Below are 24,649 nucleotides of genomic sequence, written 5' to 3'. Positions count from 1 at the left end.
GTGTTATCGCATAAAACTCACGGACAGGAGGCGGAGACGAATGCAGCACAAACGCTGTTGGATTGAGAAAATTAGAAGACAACACGGACGAGTGCTGACTGGGAACCATTTTTTTAATCGAGAAAAACACGTTTTATGCACCAGAATCAATGGACAGTATGGAGCCTACAGCACTTGCGCACAACACTTTCAAGGGACACATCTAACTTCTCATCTGCCACAAGGTGAGCCCCTGTCAGAAACTGAACCATTCTCCCATCCCCCTTTTTTTTACCCACGTACTAATCATGAATTATCAAGCGAAACCTTTTTATCAACGAGCAGTAATGCTAGTTTACACGCTGTAGCTGCTTCTTTCGGACATATGTTTCCATAATTCCTCTTGTTGTTTTTCTCCATAAAAATTTAACTTCCAGTCTGCGCTCTTTATCGTGTTATACTTTTCTCGTCAGCCTTAAAGGGTTAGTTCCCATACATACAAGAGGACACTCTCTACCTTCAGTGTGAAAGCACTGCGGCTGTGGAACGGTAGGATGATGGTTCGAATCCCATCGTGCACAAAGATTTTTTTATCGAGTTGAAGAGCCTAACGGATGGACGAACGGACGCGAGCATGAGCCATTAAAGGCTTTCGCCTTAATAAACTGCACTTGAATATGGGACGGCGCCAGAGACAAGTCCAAGGGGCTGCTTCCGAGTAGTACTGAGCTACTTATAGCGATGGCGCCATATGCGTCAGCCATCATCCCCAGGCGGTGTCTTCATGGGAAGAAACAGGAGGAACGATATGGACGAGCCCCGCGAGAGCCATCTTGGTCGATGGACGTTGCACGTGCTCGCGTTGCTGTGTGTGTCTGGACCGGCACCGTGACCGATACTCGATGACAGAGTGACTCATAACAAGTGCGATACAATACAATGGACGGACCTGAGGTACACGTCCTCCATGGTGGTCACGGACACGGTCATCCGGGTGATGCCGAGCTTGACGCGGAAACGCTCGAGCACCTTGAACATGTCCACGAAGCCCTCGGACGAGGTGACGCCCAGGGACAGGCGCAGCGCCTCGGGCGTCTCCAACACCAGCTGCACGGTAGGCACGTACGTACGCACCACCATCACGATGCCCTGCACGTCGCAGCGCTTCAAGCGCTTGCTGATCTCCAGGTGGTAGCCCGTTCCTGCGGGGGGGAGGAAAAGAAGACTGCGCCATCGCACCACGTCCCGCGGGTGACATCCCGAGAACTGACGGCGTGAAAAGCGGAGGAGGTCTCAAAGGAAAAACAGAGCTAATGAATAGTTTATTGGACTAAATGAAAACTTAAAATTGTATGCATAAGACTCCCTTGTCAAGTAAAGTGGAAAGCCCTCATAAAAACACAAAGGAAATGAAAGTTATTCGCTACAGATTAAAGGCACCACGCTGCCTCTATCATAATGCGGCCGCCGTGGTGGCTCAGTGGTTATGGCGCTTGGCTGCTGACTTAAAAGACGGGGGTTCGATTCCAGCCGTGGCGGTAGAGTTTCGATAGAGACGAAAATATAGAGGCCCATATCAGTGCACATTAAAGAACCTCAGGGGGTCGAGATTTCCGGAGACCTTCACTACAGCGTCCCTCATAGCCTGAGCCGCTTTGGGACGTCAAACACTTAAAACTAAACCAGTATTTCACAATGTTGTTCTATGTTAAGCTTCTTTCTACACATACTGCTTTTCTGGGTATCTTGCCGGGTATCTTGTGTTAGTGAAACATTGGGTGGACGTAACTTCCTCCTTAACGGTACGACGTGATAGCTTTAATGACTCCCTCCAGTGTCCTCAGATCCTCTTTGCATTGTATTCCACAGACACGGACACTGCTTGACAAGACAGACAAGGTAGTAGTAGTAAGTGTTTAATCAAAAATATAATAAAAAGGAAGTTGAAAGATTTTTGTTCACCCCGGCATCTGCCATCACTGTATCGGCGGCACCTGAGCTTGGGCAGCGGAAATAAAGGATAGAAGGCAGTATGAAGAAGGGAAATGAAAGAGGTGAGGGGACAGCAAGAAAGGAACAGACAAGGTCTCCCTTCAACCAATTCGAACAAACGTGTCTCGGTCGCCTAGGGTTAGCGCGTCTGATACAGGATCCAAGGGGCACGGGATCGATTCCCATCTCAACCCGTTGTTATTCCAGTCCGATTACTTTAATTCACACTCTTAAACGTTATAATTGCGTTTGAGTGATGTTGCCATCTTATAATTCCAACTTATGTGATGCTTGAATTGCATTTCGATACTGCGACTCCAAGTGCGACGTCACTAGCTTTTCGACCAACCCGCATTTTCTCGCGCGCCTCCGTGTTTTCCGCTCAACAGGAGCCTTAACGTTATTGTGTTCATACTGTCCATCTTTCCTTTCCTGGTTATCGTAATCAGGTCAGCGTAAACGACATTGACACTTCCATCTACGATTGAAGTTGTGAGCAGGAAATGGTTCTCGACGAATCGCAAGTAGCAATGCAGCCGTCACAAACTAATACCTTGCTCGATTTCAGTACAATCGACGGCGTCTGACTCGAAAGCAAGGTGCTAGCCTTGAGTGTAAATCAGACGCAGTTACATTGCCATAAGACACCGTCAGTTGCGCTGGTGCTGAGAGCACACCAAGGAAATTGTGCAGCGTTACTGGGCGCCGAGTTTTCATACTCGCCCCCTCGCTCTAATCTCGCCCACAAGCGGAATAACGTAAATCTATTGTTTCAACTTGGCGCTATGCCCTCTTCTTCACATTCTACCCTCAATGGCCGGCAGCTGCCGTACCGAATCGGTGCTTGAGGAACTGGGAGGAGCCGCAGCAGCGGATGGCGCCGTCGGCGAGGATGGCGATGCGGTCCCCGACCACGTCGGCCTCCTCCATGTCGTGCGTCGTGAGCAGCATGGTGCACGAGCGGCGCATCTTCTGCAGCAGATCCCACACCTCGTGCCTGCTCATGGGGTCCATGCCCGCCGTTGGTTCGTCCAGGATCAGCACCTGCACCCCAGTTGGTCGTCGCTCTGGGACCAGTTCGCTGTCACGGCTCCTGGTGCTCAGCCCTTGACGCACAGGTAACATGTACTACCTGATTGGATGGCTACCTGACGCTGCCTTGCACTTCGCTGAGATCTATTTTCAATGTCGAAATCTCACCGGTACCACAGGTCGACACTCTCCATCTTAGCATTATGTGCCAGTTGCGCCGTTGCTTGGCAGCTCTAGGACAATACCCCTTGGGAAGCGTTTTAGTGGTATCGAGAGCAAATGGGATACGGTTCTTAGACCTAAGCAAGCTGGATTTCGACCCATTGGCAATTTAGGCGTGAAACGTGTCCGCGAGCAAATATTCCCGCATTCGCACAATATCACTATGTTGCGTGAATTTTGCCAGGTCATGGAACAAGTTTAGCCTCGATTGTTTCATTTAGTACTCAAGCTAATTCTTAACGTCAGGCATCTATGGTGTAAGCTTTGCTTATGCGTAAGCAGCTGTCCAACATGAAGCTTTTGAGCTCAGATCTTATTTTGCTCCAGGCGCATTCTCGACGCGCTGCTGAAGGACACTGGCCTCAGAGTGGTGCCAATGTTATTAACCAATGTTCCTGCCTCCTTGTGCTCGTAACAAAGAAAGTTTTGATGTTTGCTTGAACAGAAGGCTGATTTCGGAGAGGCACGTTACTGTGGCTGTTGTCCGCGATGGAGTCGTTTGAGCATCGGTTTTATGTACTTTATTTATAGGTACTACACCACCGTCACCAAACAAAAACAGAAATTTGCTTTACAAAACTTGAAACTAGCTATCTCCTCTCTGGGCTCTCGATTTTTTTGCGTTTTAAGATGCACTACCTACAAATATTTCAATTGCTTTTCACGCCAGCTTTTCGTCGCTTGTGTAGTAGGAATCTGTTCTGCGAGGGTGGCGAGCCTTCAACTGTACCTCTGTGCAACCCACAACTACCGCCAACAGCCGCTTGACTTGAGTCGCGAAAAAACAGAGACCACATTTTCAGCTGCTGATAGACTGATGCCAGAGAGCGTCTCCTTGCTTAGAAGCGTCTAACACGGCTGGTGCGCCTTCAAAGAGAGCGTGGATGCGTGTGCTACGAGATATGCTAGGATAGCGGCGCATTGAAAACGCAGCTTGTTTTTACCATGGCGTGTTCTCAGCCCTCCGTTCTCAGGGCTGTCTGCTACAACTCTGCGGTCGGCATTGAATCCTGGATAGCGGGAGCCTTATAGCTGTCAATTACACGTCTCTTAAGCGCCATGTAGCGATGACGACACGCGGAATATCAGAAGCCTAGACACGAGTTTCTAGTTAAAAAATAAATTCACCCAAACTTCTGCTGACAAAACAAAAGGGTTCGAAGGTAGGGATAGCGGCAAAAGCACCTGGAAGTCGTTTGTATCGAAGTTCTCGTCGATCACGCCTGGCTGCACTTAAACATGGCCCACAGCCCTCTACAAAACAGATGTGCATTGTTGAGAAGACACGAGCTAATTGCAGAATCGCATGGTAGCCTGACACATTGTTGAAGCACAATATATGACTGCTATCACCATGAAGCGAACGTAAATTGTTCAGAGTGGTCTCTATGGTCGTCGACGCCAGTCCATGACTTCAGCACGTGTTTGTTTTTTTCCGCCTACAGTACCGCTTCTTAGCACTGCAAAATTTAGAAGATCCTAAAGCATACAAAACCAATAGAATACAAAATATTAGCTCGTGCTAGAAACGCAGGTAGATATATATAGAGCATTGAAGCAACGTAAACACGGGATCAGCTTGTGGCAATTTCACCTGTCAAATCAGCACCTCGGGTTCTGAGCCAGCCGCGTTAGGAGAGTACGGGTTGATGATGATCGCTGGGGATTTTTTAACGTGAATCAGTTATCTCAATTCAGGGCGGTTTATCCTTCCGCCACTGTCGAAACGCGGCTGTCGCAGTAGGAAACCGAATCCGCAACGCGATGTTTACCCTCGCCGCTATATCAGCGGCCCGTAAGAGCGAATCTGTAAAGCATAGCGTTAGCGTTCAACTGTTCAATCTCAGTAAACCTGCCTTGCGTTTTTCTCTAAATCACACGAGTTCGCTCTAACCAGAATATTGTCTTTACTTATTTATATGCCAAGTGAAATGGCTAATTCTAGGATATACCATGAGGGGTGGTTCGAGAGCCATAATGTAGAACCGAAATTCAAGCCTCCAGTATCGGGTTAAAACTTTTGGGTGCGGTTTCGGTTCGTCTGCAGAGTTCCGGTTTCAAACGGTTAAAATGGCTTCGCGCGGTTTCGCTATATAAAGCAACGCAAATTTTCTGTCTTAATGTATTTGTTTTCTTCTTGAGGTTGCCAATAACGAAAATACAGAAATTCTTTTCACAACATGATGCAGAGCGGGCCCATTTCACGGCACACCGAGCGACAGAGGGACATTCGAAAAAGTTTGCAGTGATCACAGCGGGCACCACAACAAAGTGAAATTTCTATTGCTGACTCACAGTTTTGGCATTTCAAATTGTAATAATCGCGATGCGATGTAATATTTCCTCCCTCATGCAACATCACTAGCTGAAAAACGACTTCCCAAAACATTCGTATTCAGGATGACAACTTTATGAGGCAATTAAGGAGGATATGAAATACATGTTGAATCACTAAAATAGTTCAGTGCATATAGGCTGGGTCCAAAGCGCTACCGTCATTTCCCATACAAACCTGCTTCCGAGTCCTAGTAGGCAGCCTTCGTGACTGTCCAAATCTTAACTGCAGAGTCCTTTTCGTACATCGTACCGTAGGGAACTGTACAAAGCACTGAATGTTTTTTTTTTCTCAATTTTGATACATTTTTTAGCGGAAAACGAGGTACACTTTTTCTTGAGCGGAAGGGTATGTACCTGCGCTTATGTGCAAGCGCTTTTCACTAATGTGTATTTCTAAGTAATGACAGGCTAATACACAGCACGCGACCGGAGCAAGTGCTATAATTAAACCGTAAAAATGGTAGTTATAGGGTGTTGCACATCTCATCTAAAACGACTATATATTTCAGATAAATGGCATATCGAACTCTGGGAACAATATTCTGCAATCCCAGGGCTATGAAAGTTCACCTCCATATTCAGAGCGCTCCATCGAATTGATTGAAAGAAAACTAAAGGCTGCTGAACTGTATGAGCGTAGTCCTTTTGGGTCATGGTGCGAGAGTAACAGCTATCACACGCAGCAGAACTGTCAATATATAATGTTGAAGTGTGCTATGTATATAAAATATGCATTACAATGCGATTACAATGCAATTACAATGCAATTTGCTGATGTATGTATAATAGGCATTTCAGCTGACGATACTCAAATGTATACTCAAATCCATCAGATAGCGCATCGCTCAAATCAACTAATGGCGCAGTTTCTGCGAGGCCAAAGCCTGTTTCCTTGTGATCAATAATAAACAAACCATGAATAGATATTAAATTAATGACAGTTTCTGTAAGGCCCAAGACCGCTTCCTTGCGCTGAACAATAAATAAGCCAATAATAGCAATATACACGATCAGAAAGTTGCCCGGACGTCAGTGATACCAAAGAAAAAAAAATTTTCGAGGTTGGCCGAGCGGGCAGATTAACTAAATGAGCTCGACAAGTTCGTTCTCATAACGGAGTCACGCCTGCCACGAAAGAGCAATAATTAGACGCCATACCAAGCCACCTGTTTAAGCTAGAGAAAAGTCTTGCAAGCCCACGCCCGCTCTCTCTCCATGCTCCACATCCCCGGCCGGATTCCGTTGTGCTGAGCTGGCCTTTTTTTATTTTCACAGTTTTACAGGTGGACCGGTTAACCAGCTTCAGCAGCCATCATGCCTGGACAAGAATCACCCAAACGTCATTCCCACTTCACACCATCCTCCCCCTCACCGGGCCTTCCTCCTCGGAGGGATGACCCTATTTAAACCCCACTAATTAGGAATGCTTTTTCCAGAAGACAAGTCCACTTGTTGAAGCGTTGGCAAGCCCCCTGAGGGTTTCCCTCTCTTGTTCACTTTATGATTATCAAGAATCATCTGACCAACCACCCTATACCATAGGCGCCATTTCGATAGGCCTTGTTTTGCACTAGCCTCAGCTTGGCTTATGGCTGTGTTGATGATGGAGACCACGACTGAGGATGTGACAGATGGCATCCAATGGTGGCCAGCAATAGCTGATGCAAAGCACGGCGAGTGCAAGCTTGGAGCTCATTCGTGTCTCCATATTCCACGTGTTTAGTTTCGTCGGAAACAATTTAGTGCAATATGGGCTACCACAGAATGGCGTTTGTTTCACCTGCGCAAAATGACGTTTTCATGAGAGCAACCCCTCGGTCACGTGTTTTTCACAACGTTCATGCTCCCCTGAGGCAACTAGCGTTGTAGTTGATGCAGATTTGTTGCGCACTTGCGCGTAACGTGCACACACAAAACTACATGCCTGCACCTCAGCCTTGACGATCTACTGCGTCGTCGGCTCAGCGTATCAATAGTCCCGGTATGCATCTGCTGACTTGACATAGAGTCGCGGTTGCCAGCATAAAATTTAAGTGTGGCAAACACCAATTTCCCCAACATCAAACTGTAAAGCCCACTTCCCCATACAGCTTCCACACTAGTTCACATACCCAGGTGTATGGCATACAGGGGCAGGTTCTGTCCAGCTGAATAACGAGGCACTGGAATTCGCTAATCAACCTTTGTAGCCCATTAACTTGGTGCTGGCTTTGCTTTAGCGGCTGCCACTTACGCTGCCACTGAACTCAGTGACTCGGAAGGATACAAAAAGATATCTTCACATCGCCTTCCTGCAAGAACGCTGAAGAATCCGCACCTGCAACAACAATATGACAAACGCGATCGTGATGTCGCCGCCAGATAACATTGCTGTAGCCATGCTGAACCTTCAACTTGAACGAAAATGATGGTTACTCTGTACAAAAATGATGAGCCATTTTCTGGTTGTCCACTCCTCCGCTCTCGCGGTGGCCGCTGGAGTTTCGCTCTGCTACCTGCCAACACGCCACCTGACCCGCCACCTATCAGGTGGCGTGCTACGCCGACTACTCCCACGACGACGACGCGGAACGTAAGAACAGGCGTCACAGAGCTGCACTTTAAGCTTACTCGATATGCACACGCTCGCAAAATTTACGTAGTGATGTCCATGGACGCAAAGATGCCCTTGTTGGAGCATAATATAACAGCCTCAGCAGTTATATTTGCCACATCTTCAGGTGCTGACACATTCACGAGAACAACAACTTTGCATCTGACGCACGGATTCCTTTGCAACTTATCGCACGCCTACCATGCTCAATTCCTTGGAAGAAGGAACAATTCTCCCATGTTTTTTTCGAAATCAAGTTTTAAAAAACCCTTTGAGAACCTTGTTCACGCTTAGCAAAAACCGTTCTTATGCCTTGCCCTTGTTTAGTACGCCATCCGAATAGCAAATCACTCCGCGTATTGCAAACTGAAGGCTATATATAATAAACAATCTTCCAGACATATTAATCATCAGTAACTTCCGAAAATGTTCATCAGCTTGCAGTTAAATTCTCTTGTGATTAATATTTGAGTAACATTCACCCCGTCATGAATTGAGCAGAGCTCAATTACCCGCGCAACAGAAAGGGTTTGCAGTCATAAAACTTGTTCACTTTGTGAGTGTCAAGAAACCGTCGGCCTGCCCTCTCTCTGCCAAGGGTTTACAGCACTTTTGTATTAACCACAACCCAATGTGTCATCTTTCTTTGGAACAGCACAGTAGCACAGCTCGCTGTTTGTCGAGTGTACAATGAAACGCAGTGCCTCTAGCCCTGACAGCTCCCCTTCTAGAGCGCGGATGAGCCCGTAAGGCACTCCTAGGTTTGAGGAACTTGGGCTGATTTGCTTTTTAAAATCAGCTTTGCCTCTCCCCTTGAAATCTGCCCCAGTTAATACTTTAACACCTACTTGCACCTCTCCTAAATTTTTTTCAACTTGCCAGCAAGTTCTTGCTTTCCGAGGCTGTTGATTACAGCAACTGTCTTCCGGTCCACTCTTTTAACAACCCACGAGAAACCGATGGAAGGCTTGGTCCTTATAGTGGCCCACTTAAGCGTCGATCAATCTACATGCGTAAAGTTTCCATCAGTGCAAGTCAGAAAACGCAAGGTAATCTGACGTTAAGGCACAGTCAAAAGCTTTCCGTGAAACTGTTACTTTGAAGACACAGACACAACCATCACTGCGTCCGCCTCAATGGCCAAAGGATATCGTGACCTCCACCGTATGACCCGACATGTTCATTGCTCCATAGTCTTGACCTCAACGGCATCCGTCTAGAAGGTGAGTGAATTGAACTTCCTTCTGGTTGGTCGCGATGTTACTTCGCACGAGACGACAAACCTTGCCATTATCTCGCTTTTCGCTCGCTGGAAACGAACCGCTTCGCTTTGGGCACAAGCCTTTGCTCGCTGCTCATTGGGTCCACAGAGGAAGTACTCCGCTGCAGGCGGCTTATGCTTCGAGTTTTGTGTATGCAACTTCTGAACGTTTGCATCTTGAATGACAGAGCAAATGTGGATCTAGAAAGCATTCCTGATGGTAGCGTGAAAAGTTTTTAATGTAAGACTGGCCTTCGGCTTTAGAATCTTCAGAGGCTGGCGCTCAACGAAGACGACGACGAGAAGCGCCGAATGCTCCGAAGCTCGTGCGCCGAACGCTCGGTCCCTCGTGCGTGCTCTGGACTGAACGCTGCCGCTGGTCTGTGCCTGGACTGTATCGCTGGTTGTTCGTGACGCTGTGCTTTGCAAGACGTTCCTTATTACATTAAGAAATTCAACGAATTTTTTTTTTTTTGCAGACAGATGAACAAGTGTCTCAAATAGGATGTGTGTGTTCTGTTTTCTTGGGAAAAACAGTTTTCATAACCAATATTGCATTCTTTATACCCGGAGTTGACTGCCATGACCTCTCGCTTTCACGTCTGAGGTAGTGGATTAGATGCCATTTACGCACTGCGTAGCACAGCTTCCGATGGCCACCCGCGCGATGAGAGCATGCATCTTGTCCGAAAATGCAGACACGTTGTGCCAAAATTGGGCCTGAAACTGGTTCAGAACAGTTTCTGAACTATTCCTCCCATTCGTTCCGATTAGGATTCACACAATGACGCGAAAAGTATTCGTACAGCTCCGTTCTAGTTCCACGCGAAATATCGCCCTTGGTTCCGGTTTTGTTTGTTTCGGGTTCTCGTCATTGCACAAGTGCCCTTGAAAGGCACAGGGCATCCACTGTCAGCGCTCTCTTTGCAGTCGCAGTCGCAGTAGCTCCTCTGTATTGATTTAATTAGTAAGTAGCGTCCTACCGATGAAATGGATCTGATGTGGAAAGGGAATACAAGTGAAATGAGGCGCCTGCGTTCGTGTAGAGGTCAAGAAAGAGTCGCACAGGTTCCGCATTTAAAATCTTCCGCATGCTTTAATTTAAAGCGCATGAACGGCGTTCTAGCTAGTAAGTAGGCGTCCTTCACCTGTGCCCTGGGGCTCGAAAGAACCGCTTAGCACGCATGAACTAGGCTTATGTTCTATGTAAAAGGGCTTACTCCGACTGCTTGCACCCGCTCCACTGACAACAGCGCACTCTGAATCGTACATTTCTACGGATGTAGACGTTATATGCGGCTCTGCACATTCAAGGCTGCATCAGAGATGTTTCGCCAGCATAAAAATCAACAAAATGTCATTCACGGAGGCCCTGCGCTAAGCAGTCATTTAACCGTCTCTGTTACGAGGCCACAGTAGGTCGACAGAAGAAAATCCTTACGTGAGAAGGAGGTAAAAAATAAACATGCCCAGTATCAAAGCCTTCCACAGTACAGAAACAGCCATAAATTCCCGAAAATAAAATCACAACGCAGTGAAGGAAACTTAAGACATACATCACACTTCGAGTGCTTCAAGACCGTCAACAAACAACCGAAATAGCTTGTATCTCCTAGAGCTAATGATTACGGTCTGCAATGTCTCACATCACGTTGTGTTCCTAGCGACCATGCGTTGTAGCAGGTAAAAGTGTTTACGGGGTGGCCTCTTCATATATGGATCGGGACATGGATGTAAAAAGTCAAACATTACCAGTTGCACCTTCGCGGTGACCGTATGTTTTCCTCGGCTTCCTGTTTTTGCGTTCCTAGTTGCGCTGAACTCTGTTCGGCTATGAACCAAGTATTAACTGAACCCAATTATTATAACAGAACTATACTTCCGATCAGAATTAAATGCTCGAGGCAGCGTCTGTCGTGTCAGGTACGCCATCCAGGTCGTGACCGCCGGGGTTGAGCACGTGAAGGTTTATAACGTTTCGATGACATTCAGTAGATGAAAAAGTGTAAATGAAATTTTAATCACATGCGAAAGTAAGGGCTACAAGATGAAGACGAGAACACAGATGACCAAAATCTCACAGTTCAATCAAATATCGACATTTAGAAGAAAACACAAGAGAGAAAGTGCAGAATGAAACGAAACTGTCACAAAAAAAAAAAACACGATCGCAAAAAAAAGCGCTCGTACATAAACACAACGTTGTATGGCGCGCTCCTTCAATACTTTAACGGCAGTAAATGTGAGACAAATGATAATGAAATTTTCTTGCTGTTTGTATCCGTATACCCTCCCACCTAACGCAATCAAGGGCGCTGAGGATGAAGAGAGTAACGAACAAGTGCATTTAAAGTCTCCTAAACGCGTAGTATAAATTTACATATCAAACATTGAAAATACCGGATACTAAATATCTGACATCATGTTTGCGGCATCCATCGCGTTGTAATCGTCAGGATTCTATGGCGTAACGCAAGTGAGCCAGCCACCACACTACCTATGTATATTTTCAACAGAGAGCACTACGATAGGACACTAACATAACATTGGGTACTACCTATGTTGGGTCTTTTTAAGAGATGTGAACCCGCTATTACTGATTAGTCACTCTAATCATGACACTACCAGGAATGGAACATAATATGGAACATAATATGGAACATAACGTATAGAACATAATTGTTATGTGCTGCTCTAACGCTCTGCATTTCAAGTGACGATCTTACGACTCGCGGTGTATTAGTAATGTCTCATTGGTTTAGCGCGCAGAATCATTCGAATCAAACCCGAACAAGCGCGGACATCGCGGGAATTGGGCTGTTCTCGGTGGTATCATATTCCGTGTTATCGTCCCTGACAACCGCCGCCGTGGCTGCAGGCGTGGCGCCAGTAGCTCAGCTTAACAATGGGCGGCGGCACCTTTGGGTCGGCAATGATGGCGATGGCGAGCGCCAACTTCCTCCTGAGCGTCCCCGTGAGGAGCCGCGGGAAACTGTGCAGGTGCGAGCCCAGGTGGAGAGCTTTGAGTAGGAGCTCGATCTGCTCGGCGATGGCGTCCGGAGCAATGCGCTGCACCTGTGAAGACCACCCAGTCTGCTCAGCAAAGTAGAAGGAAGAAAGCGTCCTCGCCGCCAAATGTACAATCAGGTGGCCCTAAGAATGAAAAAAAATTGGTCATATTACTGGGAGTGTGATCACATGTTGCAGTGAATCTCGCATTTTATCACACGAAACCCTCTAACCTCTACTTACCCGCCTGTATTTTCTGACCGCCAGTAGCACTGTTTCTAGGGTTGTTAATTTTAAATGAACTCTTGACTTCCTGACTTCCACACCGTGACCTACTTTATAAGTTCGGTAACTAAGACATGCAATACGCGTCGTTAGGGATTATTGTTTGAAGAAGCACTAATATTGTTTGAAGAAACACGCCACGATAATAGGTAAGACTGCCCGCGGGATAAATATCGCGTGGGTCCTCCCATGTCACCGCCTCCTCCGAACTCTGCAGCCGCTAGATGACACTACATGTAGAAAATATGTTGTCACTAGACGTCTGCGCATTCTACTGTGAGTGAATGTCGTGAAATGGACGCCCACCTCACACAGCGTGAAAACATGAAATTCTGTGTGAAGCTTGGCAAGACAGTCACACATACGTATGAGCTCCTTCATGACGCTTACGGCGACGAGACATTACCGAGGGCGCGAGTTTTAGAGTGGCACATGAGGTTCCTTTCGGGAAGAACGTCGATGGAAGACGACACAAGGCATGGGCACCCTTCAACCTCACGGAATGAAAACAACGTGGTTCGGATAAGGGAAATCGTACAGCAAGACCGCACCATTACAGTCCGCATGCTATCCGATGCTCTCGCCATTATTAAGACAACATGACACCAAATTTTGCATGAGAACCTGGGGAAACGAAAGCTGAATGCCAGACTTGTGCCGCACTCCCTCACACGGGACCAGATGCACACGTGGGCATCAGTGAGCGCTGATTCACTCTCCGAGGCAGAGAAGGATGCTTCATTCGACGGCAGCATCATTGCTAAAGACGAAAAACGGTGTTTTCAATACGATCCTCAAACAAAGAGGCCGAGTGCCGAATGGTGCTCCACAATTTCTCCGGCTTCGAGAAAGGTGCGGCGACAGAAGACCAAAACGAAGACGATGCTGATAGTTTTTATTTCGATGCCAGAGGTGTCATACACCACGAGTTCGTCCCACAAGGGCAGACAATGAATCAGGAGTTTTATATCCGCGTGCTCCAACACATGCGTAATGCACTGTGATGCCGTCGCCCTAAATTATGGGAATCTGGATAGTGGAGCCTTCTCCACGATAACGCAAGGCCGCACACTGCTCTCAGCGTGACACAATTTCTCGCCAAGCACAGCATTACTGTACTTCCCCATCCGCCATTCTCGCCTGACCTCTCCCCATAAGGTTTTTTGCTATTTACTAGTGTGAAGAGAGCCCTAAAAGGTTACTGGATGAGGAGCGTGGAGACCATTCCAGACGCCACGAGAAAGGAGCTGACAGCCCTGCCAAAAAAAGCGCTTTCCAACTGTTTCCAAGACCTCAAGAAGCGTTGGAAGCTGTGTATAGACTGCAAGGGAGACTATTTCGAAGGGGTGCTGCACAAATGATTTCAATGTTAAACGCATTGTTTTTAATAGACTCAGTCTCGGAATTTTACGGATAAAGGGTGTAGTTATTTTGTACGACAATGGCACGCCAGACGCGTTTTTTTTTCCTACGCGAAATAAAATGCAATCTTGCCTTATAGGTGCAACGCATTTTGAGGTAAGATTGCTGCACCAGTTCGTTAGAAGGCTTCGAAGTTCTTATATGTATTGTACGACTCATCTACAAGAGATCAAGACAAGGAGCCGCAGTGACATGATTACTCGGTAAGAGATGGTTGCACAGGGAAATGCAGGTAATTCCAAGAGAAATACAACCAGAAATTCTGGACAAGCGTATTCTTCAACGCGAAGTTCTTTATGAGCGCACTTTTTTCATATATCGTAAGATTCTACTATAACAATCAATATATCAGCAGGTCTCCCCTCGGCAGGCTTGCATTTTTTTTGCTACTTGCGTGTTTGCCATCGCCACAAGCTTTCCCCATTGGATTTATATGGCAACCGTCTGCTATACGTGAGCGATGGACAAACCATATGATTTTGCTAAGCACCGCAAGAATTGACCGTTACCTTGTATATTTACTTAAAGGTGTCTTAAAATATTCCACAGTTGTATCCAAATAAAATTCATGTCAACGAATCTTGGACTTGAACGCAGCAGGGGATGGCATGGTATCAGGTTAGTAGAGAACTTTATATAATTTTAGGGTATAGAGTCTGAGATTGTCCTCTATTGCATGAGGGCACCTGACGCACATTTGAGAGTGGAGGCATTGCTCCTGAATTCAGCGAAACTGAATTTCTGATTAGAATTCTGATATGATTAACTGCTCACTTTGACTCATCGCGTTCATTTTTTTAAGCGGTAGCTCTACTCAATGCAAAACTCGAGTTTCAGTCCATGTGTCTGTATGAGCTTGAAATGCCCTTCGCACTTAAGAATTTCATAACAGCCATAGGTGAGGTGCCGAAGTGCATTTTGAGTATGGTCAATGTGATGTTTCCAAAATGTTGCCCACCCCACACCCCAATTTAGCCAGGACCCACCACACCCCCGAAACTTGACCTTCATAGATTTGGTTCAAAACCGACGTCCAGGTTAATTTTAATGTGCTCGATAGAAATGCAGCCTCAAATTGTGACTCGAACCACTCCCAAAATTTGGCGCACCCTTGAAATTTAACCTCCATTTTGTTGGACCAGTATCGATGCCCAAGCTCATCTGAATGCACTTGATACGATAGTAGTATCGAAATTTGACCCGGGCCACTCCCAAATTTGACCCACCCCCCAAAAATTGGTCTTTATCAGTGGGGACAAAAATCGTTGTCCAGGCTAGTTTTAATGTGCTCGATACGGCGGTAGTCTTGAAATTTGACCTAATCCGACTCAAAACACACACATAGCATCCGCAAGCAACAAGCCAAAAGGTAAGAAATAACCAAATCGTAGTAGATGCAGGTACAGCTAACGCTCGACCGTTCGGTGTTAACACTTAAACCGCTGCTACCTTTTTTAAAATATTTTTTCCTTCATTCCAACTAATTTGGCTTGCCATTAAGCTTTTCAACTCTTCTTTTTGTACGGTTTACTGTCCACCTAAGCTTTTTTGGTCGTTAGTATTTCACATGAGTTCGTAACAAAACTAGAAAGAGTTATAAGATTTGATTTGATTTTGGGGGCTTTAGCGTGCCAAAGCGACTCAGGCTGTGAGGGACGCCGTAGTGAAGGGCTTCAGAAATTTCGACCACCTGGGGTTCTTTCACGTGCACTAACATCGCACAGTACACGGGCCTCTAGGCCTCCATCGAAATTCGACCGCCGAGGCCGGGAACAACCCGCATGTTTCGGCTCCTCAGCCGAGTGCCATAACCACTGAGAAACGGCGGCGGCTTATAAGAGTTAAGCCCGTTATACATAGTGGCACGGGCAGGGTATAACGGGCTTAACTCTTATAACTCTTTCTAGTTTTGTTATGAACTCACGTGAAATATCAACGGCCCAAAAAGTTAGGTGGGCAGTAAATTCTACAAAAAGAAGACGATCTGGAAAGCTTCAGAATCGCTAGACCCACTTCCGATACTTGCATCAAAATATTGATTCCCCTTATGCAATTAAGCCACACGTAAGCCATTCCCTGTCGTAAGTCCATTTCTCTTCAGCCAACGTGACTACTTGCTGAAAGCAGCTTCCACGGAAAAGTTTCAGCTTCAGACGATTCGCCACTACTCACAATAGCGAAGAAATACAGGTGCTCGTAGACGGTCAGGTCTTCGTAGAGAATGTTGTTCTGCGGGCAGAGACGCACGTTCTCCAGGGCATCGTCGTGGTTCCTGATGAGGTCGAATCCTTGTATGATGGCCGTGCCGTAAGTGGGGCGCACGAAGCCTGCGTGTTCATTTCGGAGCCATGAAAGCACAGAACTATCCTCAGCAGAAGTGAACGAAGCTTAAAGGGACCTTGAAACCATTTTGATAGCCATATTCTAGTGCAACAGTTCTGTGCAGCTGCTCTTCTTGAGTATTCGAGTCAAATTTTGAAGCTCAGCGCGTAGCCTGTAGTTTAAAAATAACATTTAGAAACTGCTGCTCGCGACCGATTATAGGACGAAATTTCACTGTGCGTTCTTAGCCACCAATCCCCATCTGGCGTAGAGTGGGGAATCTGGGTGCCCCTTCTTATTGGGCGTGCCAAGGTGACGTGGGCGGGATGCGGCTCGACGGGGCGCAATCCCGTCCTGTTTTCTTTAGTTTTTGCCCCGGCGCGTCCGAATTTATGACGAAGGGGAGAGAGGAGCAGCATCGGTTTTAATCGCGGATATCTTTGGTGTATATGAAGTTAGCTTAAACATTGCTGCAGTACAGTTATGAGTGATGATATACCGATCGCTCGTGCGATTGCTCTGATTTCAGTAACTATCGTTTCACGGTCCCATTACCTTTAATAATGTACATGTGTGCCTCGAAAGGTGCCACTGGTGGAGGGCGCGAGATTACGTTTCACGAGTTGGGGTATTTTAAAACATTGCGAAACCTGTTCAAGGGCCTACTCGCATTTCGCACGCACCGCAATACGCGTGGTATAGCGTGGTAACGTCCTCCTCTTGAGCCGGCTACTACGGCAGGCAGATTCTTACCAATATGCGTGGATCATCACATAGGGTTGCAGTAATAGAAAACAGCTTTTTGAGCCATTGTTCTACAACATCGCCTGCTTTTAGGCAAACCTGGATTCCGTGGTCAAACATGTCACCGACTCCACAGCGCCTACTTCCTAGCTCACATGACAAAGCTAGTGCTTAGCGGGATGCCTGTTCGTCAAACGAATCAGTGCGATCATGATGATAATGATGAAGACAATGATCGTTTTACGCTTTTTAGAGGACAGTTACCGTTGTTCAGAGCTACACGAAAGTTCTTGGAAACATAGCGCAAAAAAAAACAAGGATGGCAACAGACAGGACTGGCTCTAATCCCGTCAATTGCGTTGTTCTAGTCTTTTTTGTGCTATGTTTCCAAGCATCTCAAACAAACTAGCTCAACCCAAGCTTTTTCTCTTGTGTACGACACCAAAAAAAGAAATTGCGGAATGATTAGGCACCTGATACGGCAGATCTGAGAAAAGAGCTTGATTTACCCTCGACTATTACTTGATGCTTGCACTAAAATAAATCCTTTTGTTCTAAGCCGAGGCTTCACACAGGTGAGGGTTACCCCACTAAGCTAAGGCAGTGAGGTGGGGAGGTGGCTGCTGTTTCTGGAGGGCGGCCATGGCTTTCTCACTGCGTTTTTCAATTTGATTTCTTCGCCGCTTTGTCGTTCTACCGCTAAGTGGACTTCTAGTGGGCGGTGGTCTTGTGATGGGCGAAGGTCGGTGGGTTAGTGGTGAGGGTGCTTCCGGAGGGTGAAGATGTGCGGGGCTGCGGTAAGACGGTGGATAGAGAGTGGTGGTTGTGGTTGAGCGGGCAACCCCTAGTTTGAGAGGTGCCGTTAAAGGTGGCCGGTGCATCTGATGGACGGAAGCTTCACTCTCGAGGCTATAGACAGACAGACGCCGCCTTTTTCTCACTGTGACACACGTACTACTTCCATGGTAATATAACAGCACAGAACCCACATGCACATAAGCAATCATCGCTCCACCATCTTCTGACACAGTTGTCGGCCGGTTTTCGTAGCAGCGATGGCGTTTGCGAATGGAATGAATAACGAAAAGGAAGCCGAGTGCCGTCCGTAAAGTGCTGTTTTTTGCAAGGTGTGTGGCAGGCCTGCTTCCTCAAGTACCGAGTACTCGATAGCTTCATGTGCAGTCCCACATGCCCTGCACTCCGCAGCTTCTGCGCTAAGCATGCTGTGGAGGCGGCGATGATAGGTCACAGTCCCTAGAGCTCTCGTACCCGCGGTGGGTTCGGCAGCGCACTACGTATGGCATGCCTTCACTGAGACATTTTCCTACAGATCGTGTTCTTGGCTCTTTTCTGTCTAAAACTTCCGGACGTTCTTCGACGTCAGGATTGTACCCTCCTTGCCGTGACAATGCCCGGCTTCTGTAGGAATACAGCGTACCTACCTCCATGGAGAAATCGCGGCGTCAGTTCGCCGCGCCATGCAAACCAGCGCTGCCCCCCCCCCCCCCCCCCCCGATGATCCTCTCCTCATAATGCATTCACTCGGTGAGGTGAGAGCGAAGGAGGATTGTCGTAGAAAAATTTGTGAGGGCGAGGGTGAGGGGTGGCAGATGTGATCAGGTGAAGGTGGGAAAGATGCACGGGTTGAGAGTGAGGGTGCGCCTCATAGTTCGCCCTTGCCCTGGCATTTCCTCATGTTTCCCGTCGGGCGCGCAGCCAAATCCAGAACATGCGTGGATGCGGGGACAACGACTCAAGGAAAACAACTAAACAAGAACTATAGTCTGAACGCGGGCTGCACGATCTACATGGCCCATTCACTCCACGCTGCGTACTATGACTAAACACGAAACGGAGGAGGGGATCAAAACCACAACGGAATTAACAGACGAAGAGGAAAAGCTTCAACGAGCGACGGAGGAAAGCACCTAGTTACCAAGCAGGCGGCACATCTTTGCCCGACAGGAAGCCAGCTCCAACGGAGGAGCCACGTAAGTAGCGCTGAGCGCTCTGATGCCCATAGTATATCACCGCTGAAAAGCTTCTCGACTATAGGCACAAAGTGCGGGAATTTGTATGGATCCGACGAACACAGCGCTTCTACGAAGAGGTGATTTTGGTGGACCAACCAACTAGGATCCGTTGTCGCGCATGAAAAGCAACGAGAACGAGGCAACTGACATGCGGGAAAAAAAAGACGCAGAGAAGAAGACGCATTCCAAACGAGGGCAGCTGGTAAAAATAAAGAGCACGGCAGAATGTGGTCGACGGAACCGGCCCGCCCATTTTGAGCATGTGCGCGAGCTGGCTGACGGTGTGCATATGGACTATTGACGAGTAGCGTCTAAGAAAGTCTGCTAATTTGTTCACAGAAGTCTGAAGTTATTGTAATTTTATTAGCCGTCAGCCTATTACATACAGTGCACTCAACAAAAAGTACGAAGATCGATACGCAGTTTCCGAACTCTTTGGTGTTCCCTTTGTACGGATTAACATGATACTCCTCACTGTCTTTCAGCAGAACTGTTGTGACCTGATCCTCACCAGCCGCTTTTCCACGTCTGCATTGATTTTAAGGCTTCCTTTACTTCATCTTTCGTTAGCGTCGGGTTGTCCAGTTCCTCCACATCCCGGCCACAGTCAATAGCGTCCTGATTATTTCGGCTACTGTGTAGGTCTGTGTACGGCTACTTTAACTATCTTATCCATAATTGGTAATGGCATTGCCCTCCTTGTTGATTTCTGTCTATGCCTAGTTTCCTCTTGACCGCTTTTAGGCTACGCTTAATCTTTCGAGCATGCTGGATTGTATTCATAATATACTTCCTTATGTCGGTTACATTACGCTTATTTAATAGCTTTGACACACCTGACAGTTATATCTACGAGGCTACAAGTGTTCATATTTCAGCATTCTTTAACCAGATCTTTCGTCTCCTGGCAGGGCTTTTTAGTATCCTGCCTAGCTAGCTACCCGACCTCCTATCTCAATGGCACACTAAGCAGTGATAATTGTGAGATTACGTTAATCGCTGCAACATTAAGGTGGTCGTACTCCGTTGAAGCGGAATATCTCTGCTGCAGCTTGATCCTAAATGGTTCGTGTGTGCGGTTTAACATCCCAAAGCGACTCAGGCTATGAGAGACGCCGTAGCGGAGGGCTCCGGAAAATTTCTACAACCTGGGGTTCTTTAAAGTGCGCTAACAACGCACAGTACACGGACCTCTAGAATTTTTCCGCCATCGAAATTCGACCGCCGCAGCCGGGATCGAACCCGCGTCTTTCGGGTCAGCAGCCGAGCGCCACAACCGGTGAGCCGCCGCTTGATCCCTTGAGCGGCTTGGCCCTAAATTACTGTATTTTCCCTCTTACGGCTAGCTCGATGTGCTTCTTCCATACTTATTCCATACCGGAAGGCGAGACGAGCACGCTAACCACTCCGCCACGCCAGCTCGATGGTTCGGAATGAACAAAGGCGCGTCTAGTGAATACGATGTTGTATTAGAAAAGTGTTTTAGAGACGTGTATTGTGGTGTATATTAGTAACTGGGAGCATGGAAATTACAGAAGTCGCAGTTAAGCGAGTAGCAAATTACGTTTCCGCTACTTTTACTCTTCGCTTGGCGCGCACGTAGCGCCATCAGGCGGCGCCCACTAAAACCCCTCTTTTATCCCCCTCCTCCTCGAAACTTACGCACCTGCCCCAACAAATTGCGCGCTAGGGCATCGCGTCTTGCTCGTCTCGTTCGGGCGCAGTGGGGCCGTGCGGGGACGCGGGAATCACGCTGTGATCGCCGAACAACGCAGCGAACATCCAAGGCGCGTGCACCACGAAGCTTGCGGTTTGCTGTCCGTTCATTCGGCGCGGAAGCTATGCTGGCGTTCGTGGCATCGGGTTTGTCGAGAACGATGTGCCGACGAACTACGACTGCCACTTAAGTCCCGCGCGTTTCGGCGGTATGAGGACTCCCAGGTATCTATGAATGTAGAGAATGCCCTTCTCCATATATGCGAATTAACCTATTACGCTATCGCGTCCTACCCTCAAGGCGGAGCTTGAGTGTCCCCTCCAAATTTTCTAAGCTCGACAGCGCGTTCTGCTTTCCTCGCTCTTTTGTGTTTTGTTTGTTTTCGATTTATTGATTGTTTTATTGAAAATATGTTATCTTGAAGTGGAAGGAACAAGGCTACTGAGGGGGGAATGGGCATAGCCGTTAGTCACATGTCGACGTCCGAGTCAATGTCTGTGGTACCGGATGATGTTAGCCTGTTATGTTCTATACAGCCTGTTATGTTCTATATATAAAAGCATGTTATGTTCTATACGGCAGCCCCTGCGGTTTTTGAGTTCATTTAGCGTCGTTCGGCTCTAACTTCAAGATGGCGGATAAAATCGCGACCAAGACCGTGAAATTTCAATGTACAAAACATTCAGACTCTTCCTTGTGCTTTGGGACGTTATAGTGCGCATTCACTTCAGCGTGGCTCATCCCCGCGCACAGCTTCCAGGCAAACAATTGCCTGCTACCTATGAGGTAATGGCGCGTTAGGCATTTAGAGTATTGCAAAATATAATAAGACATCATCTTTATCACTCGCGCAGTAGCACCAACCGTAGTGCAGAAAACTGGCATTGATCTCCAATGAACTTCGTCCGCCAATGGGCTTTTTCTCCGCAAGTTCATGCCACCCTGTATCTGCAGATTTAATTGTCTCGTATACCCTTCAAAGATTATAACAGTAGTTATAGCTTAATGCGGCATTCCGAAATGCCGCGGTATGAAATTTGTGCAGCAGCTTTTGACGCAGACTGAGATTGCGCTGCCTGAGTCGTAACACAGGGGACATCATTTCAGAAAAGTGGGTGCTCACCGGAGAGCAATCCGGAGACGGTAGATTTGCCGGCACCATTGTGTCCCAACAAAACCATGATCTGGCCGTAGTAGAGCCGCAGATTGAGGTGGTCTACGGCAAATTTTTTGCGGTACATCTGTGAGAGGCACAATCACATATTCGGTCAATTTCGCTCTTTTTTTGGTAACATTCAGGTCCATAGGACATTAATTACATAAGCGCAACACAAAGCATCACCACAACTGTCAGCATGATGTCGGAGAGTAATTAAAAAATTAAATACCTCACGAATTCACAGGCAATACGTAACTTGAGACGTGTAAGTAATGAAGGTGGCGGTACACATGTGCCTGCACACTCAGCAGGACGTTTAAGGTTTAAAGCAAGAAATTACGAGGTCAATTAATATGTGCTTTGAATAAGAAAGCATAGTTTTTTTACTTCCGTTTTTATTTTTAGCCGCCGCGGTGGCTCAGTGGTCATGATGCTCGGCTGCTGACCCTAAAGACGCGGGTGCGATCCCAGCCGCGGCGGCCGAAATTCGATCGTGGCGAAAATCTAGAGCCCCGTATACTCTGCAATGTCAGTGCACGTTAAAGAACCCCACGTGGTCGAAATTTCTGGAGCCCTTCACTACGGCGTCCCTCACAGCTGAGTTGCTTTGGGACGTTAAACTGCCATAAACCCATATACCCTTTCTGTTTTAACGCGACAGCGTTAAGGAACTCCTGTCGAAGAAAAGCCGGTGTCGTCTGCGTCTTTGGCCGTGAGCGAAAAATGGCGCGTCTCGGTGGACGCCTGAACCGCGCCGTAAGGGAAGGGATTTTCCTTCAACGGCGCAGTACGGATGTCCAGCGAGAACTGCGAGACAGGCGTCATTTCCTTTCCTTAAAACCATTTTTCATTTCAATTTCCTTTCCTTGCGGCCCGGTTCGTGTGTCCAGCGTGATATGCGAGACTTTCCTTTCCTTAAAAAAATTTATTTCCATTTTCCTTGCCTTACGACGCGGTTTGGTGGTCCACAGAGATATGTTTCCTTTCCTCAAACTGTCCGGGCAAAGGGCCGCACCGAAGGACGACGGCGTTCCGTGGATTCCTTGGCAATGCTGCAACATGCTGTCGCGTCCTGCTCTTAAGTGCGAAGCTTAAGCGTCCTCCAATTTTTTATTCATTTCTTGATGCTTTATCATTTCTAATGACCCACCTACTCATTAGCACACAGTCGTAAGGCAACGCATACACTACGTTCATCTTTGTTCGCCAGAAGCAACATGGTTTTGCGGCCTATGGGCTGCGTGCTCGCCTCGCAAGTTCTGCATACAATTCCACGCACCTTCGTAGAAAATTTTATTTTTCTTTGCCAAGGTGACGTCATCTGGCTCACGTTACGACATTTACTGTTTAACCGAGACCTGGTTAAAAGCTACGTCCAAAGTGAGGAATATTTACGACTGAGTTTAATGTTAAATAAATTAAATGGGACGGTATGCGTTCGATCCATCTCTTACAGGTGGCGCTGCGGCAATGCGCCATGGCGGACGAAGGGGCGATAGAGCTGTTGCTAAAGCATGCGTCTTTAAGAGAAAGCGTCTCCATCACGCTCTGGCAGCTTTCGCGGCCGTAGCAGCAGCAGTAAAGGCACTGCCACGGATTACAAAGTACTTACGTTTGAGTTTCGCAGGACTACTGGCTCGAAATAATTTGTTCATCGGTTCATGCAACAAATAAATTATTTGTTTATTTGAAATACCTTACAGGCGTGTAGGACATTGTATATGTGGGGCGTCAAATTTCAAGCAGTGCATTTGGAACAGAATCATCAGAAAACAGTGAAAGAAGTTCAATGCACATATAAAATACCCGAACACATGAAAAGAAAGCACAGAGTAGACCTAGCCAACTACGGGGAAATAAGAATAAACGCAATACAGATTAAAGTGTAACAACAACAAGAAAAATAAAATGCACGCAACTTGTGTTATTAATAATCAGTGCGTAACCAAACAAGTCGTGATGTATGGTGATGTATGTTCACGGTATGGTGAGCAAAATACTGCAATCAGATATGAAACAAACTAAAAGTAAAACGCAAGTACATGAACTGCATCAAAACGGCGGTTAAGCAAGAAAAAAGATATTAAAAAGATAGGGCTGAACGCATGTTAAATTTATTGTTTGTGGCGGTTCAACTTCCCAAAGCGACTTAAGCTATGAGAGACGCCCTAGTGAAGGGCCCTGGATATTTCGATCACCTGGGGTTCTTTAACGTGCACTGGCATCGCACAGTACACGATGCCTCTAGAATTTCGCCTCCATCGAAATTCGACCACCGCGGCCGGGATCGAAACCGTGTTTTCTGGTCAGCAGCCGAGCGCCATAACCACTAAGCCACAGCGGCGGCGCATGGCAACTGATGGCTTAGTGAAATGTGCGGTGAGTTGGTAATGGAATTCATGTGGATGAGACAGATAAGCGATGTTATCTGGTAAATCATTCCGCGATCTGATCGCTCGAAGAAGTGCCGATGAATTAGAAGTAGATCCATGTGAAGCTGAGGTGATTGTGCAATCTTTCAGATGTGCCAGATGGTTCATCG

At 47.1% G+C, this 24,649-nt stretch overlaps 1 protein-coding gene across 1 annotated transcript in view; it reads right to left on the bottom strand.

Annotated features, from left to right (window-relative positions):
- Positions 1–1,083: 1,083 nt before the first annotated feature.
- Positions 1,084–24,649, bottom strand: part of LOC144133941 (phospholipid-transporting ATPase ABCA3-like) — a gene marked incomplete at its 3' end in the record, with an annotated part of 28,864 nt that continues 5,298 nt past the window's right edge. The window contains exons 3-7 of the mRNA XM_077666989.1: positions 22,072–22,189; positions 16,305–16,459; positions 12,336–12,491; positions 2,805–3,015; positions 1,084–1,181 (exon numbers count right to left, since the gene is read on the bottom strand). Coding sequence (XP_077523115.1) covers positions 1,084–1,181; positions 2,805–3,015; positions 12,336–12,491; positions 16,305–16,459; positions 22,072–22,189 — 738 coding nt within the window. The remainder of the gene's footprint in view (positions 1,182–2,804; positions 3,016–12,335; positions 12,492–16,304; positions 16,460–22,071; positions 22,190–24,649) is intronic.

This window comes from Amblyomma americanum, chromosome 5 (genome assembly GCF_052857255.1).
Source record: "Amblyomma americanum isolate KBUSLIRL-KWMA chromosome 5, ASM5285725v1, whole genome shotgun sequence".
Taxonomy (NCBI): Eukaryota; Metazoa; Arthropoda; class Arachnida; order Ixodida; family Ixodidae; genus Amblyomma; species Amblyomma americanum.
The sequence above is the reverse complement of the archived record's forward strand: the minus strand, read 5'-3'. Positions and strand labels throughout refer to the sequence as shown.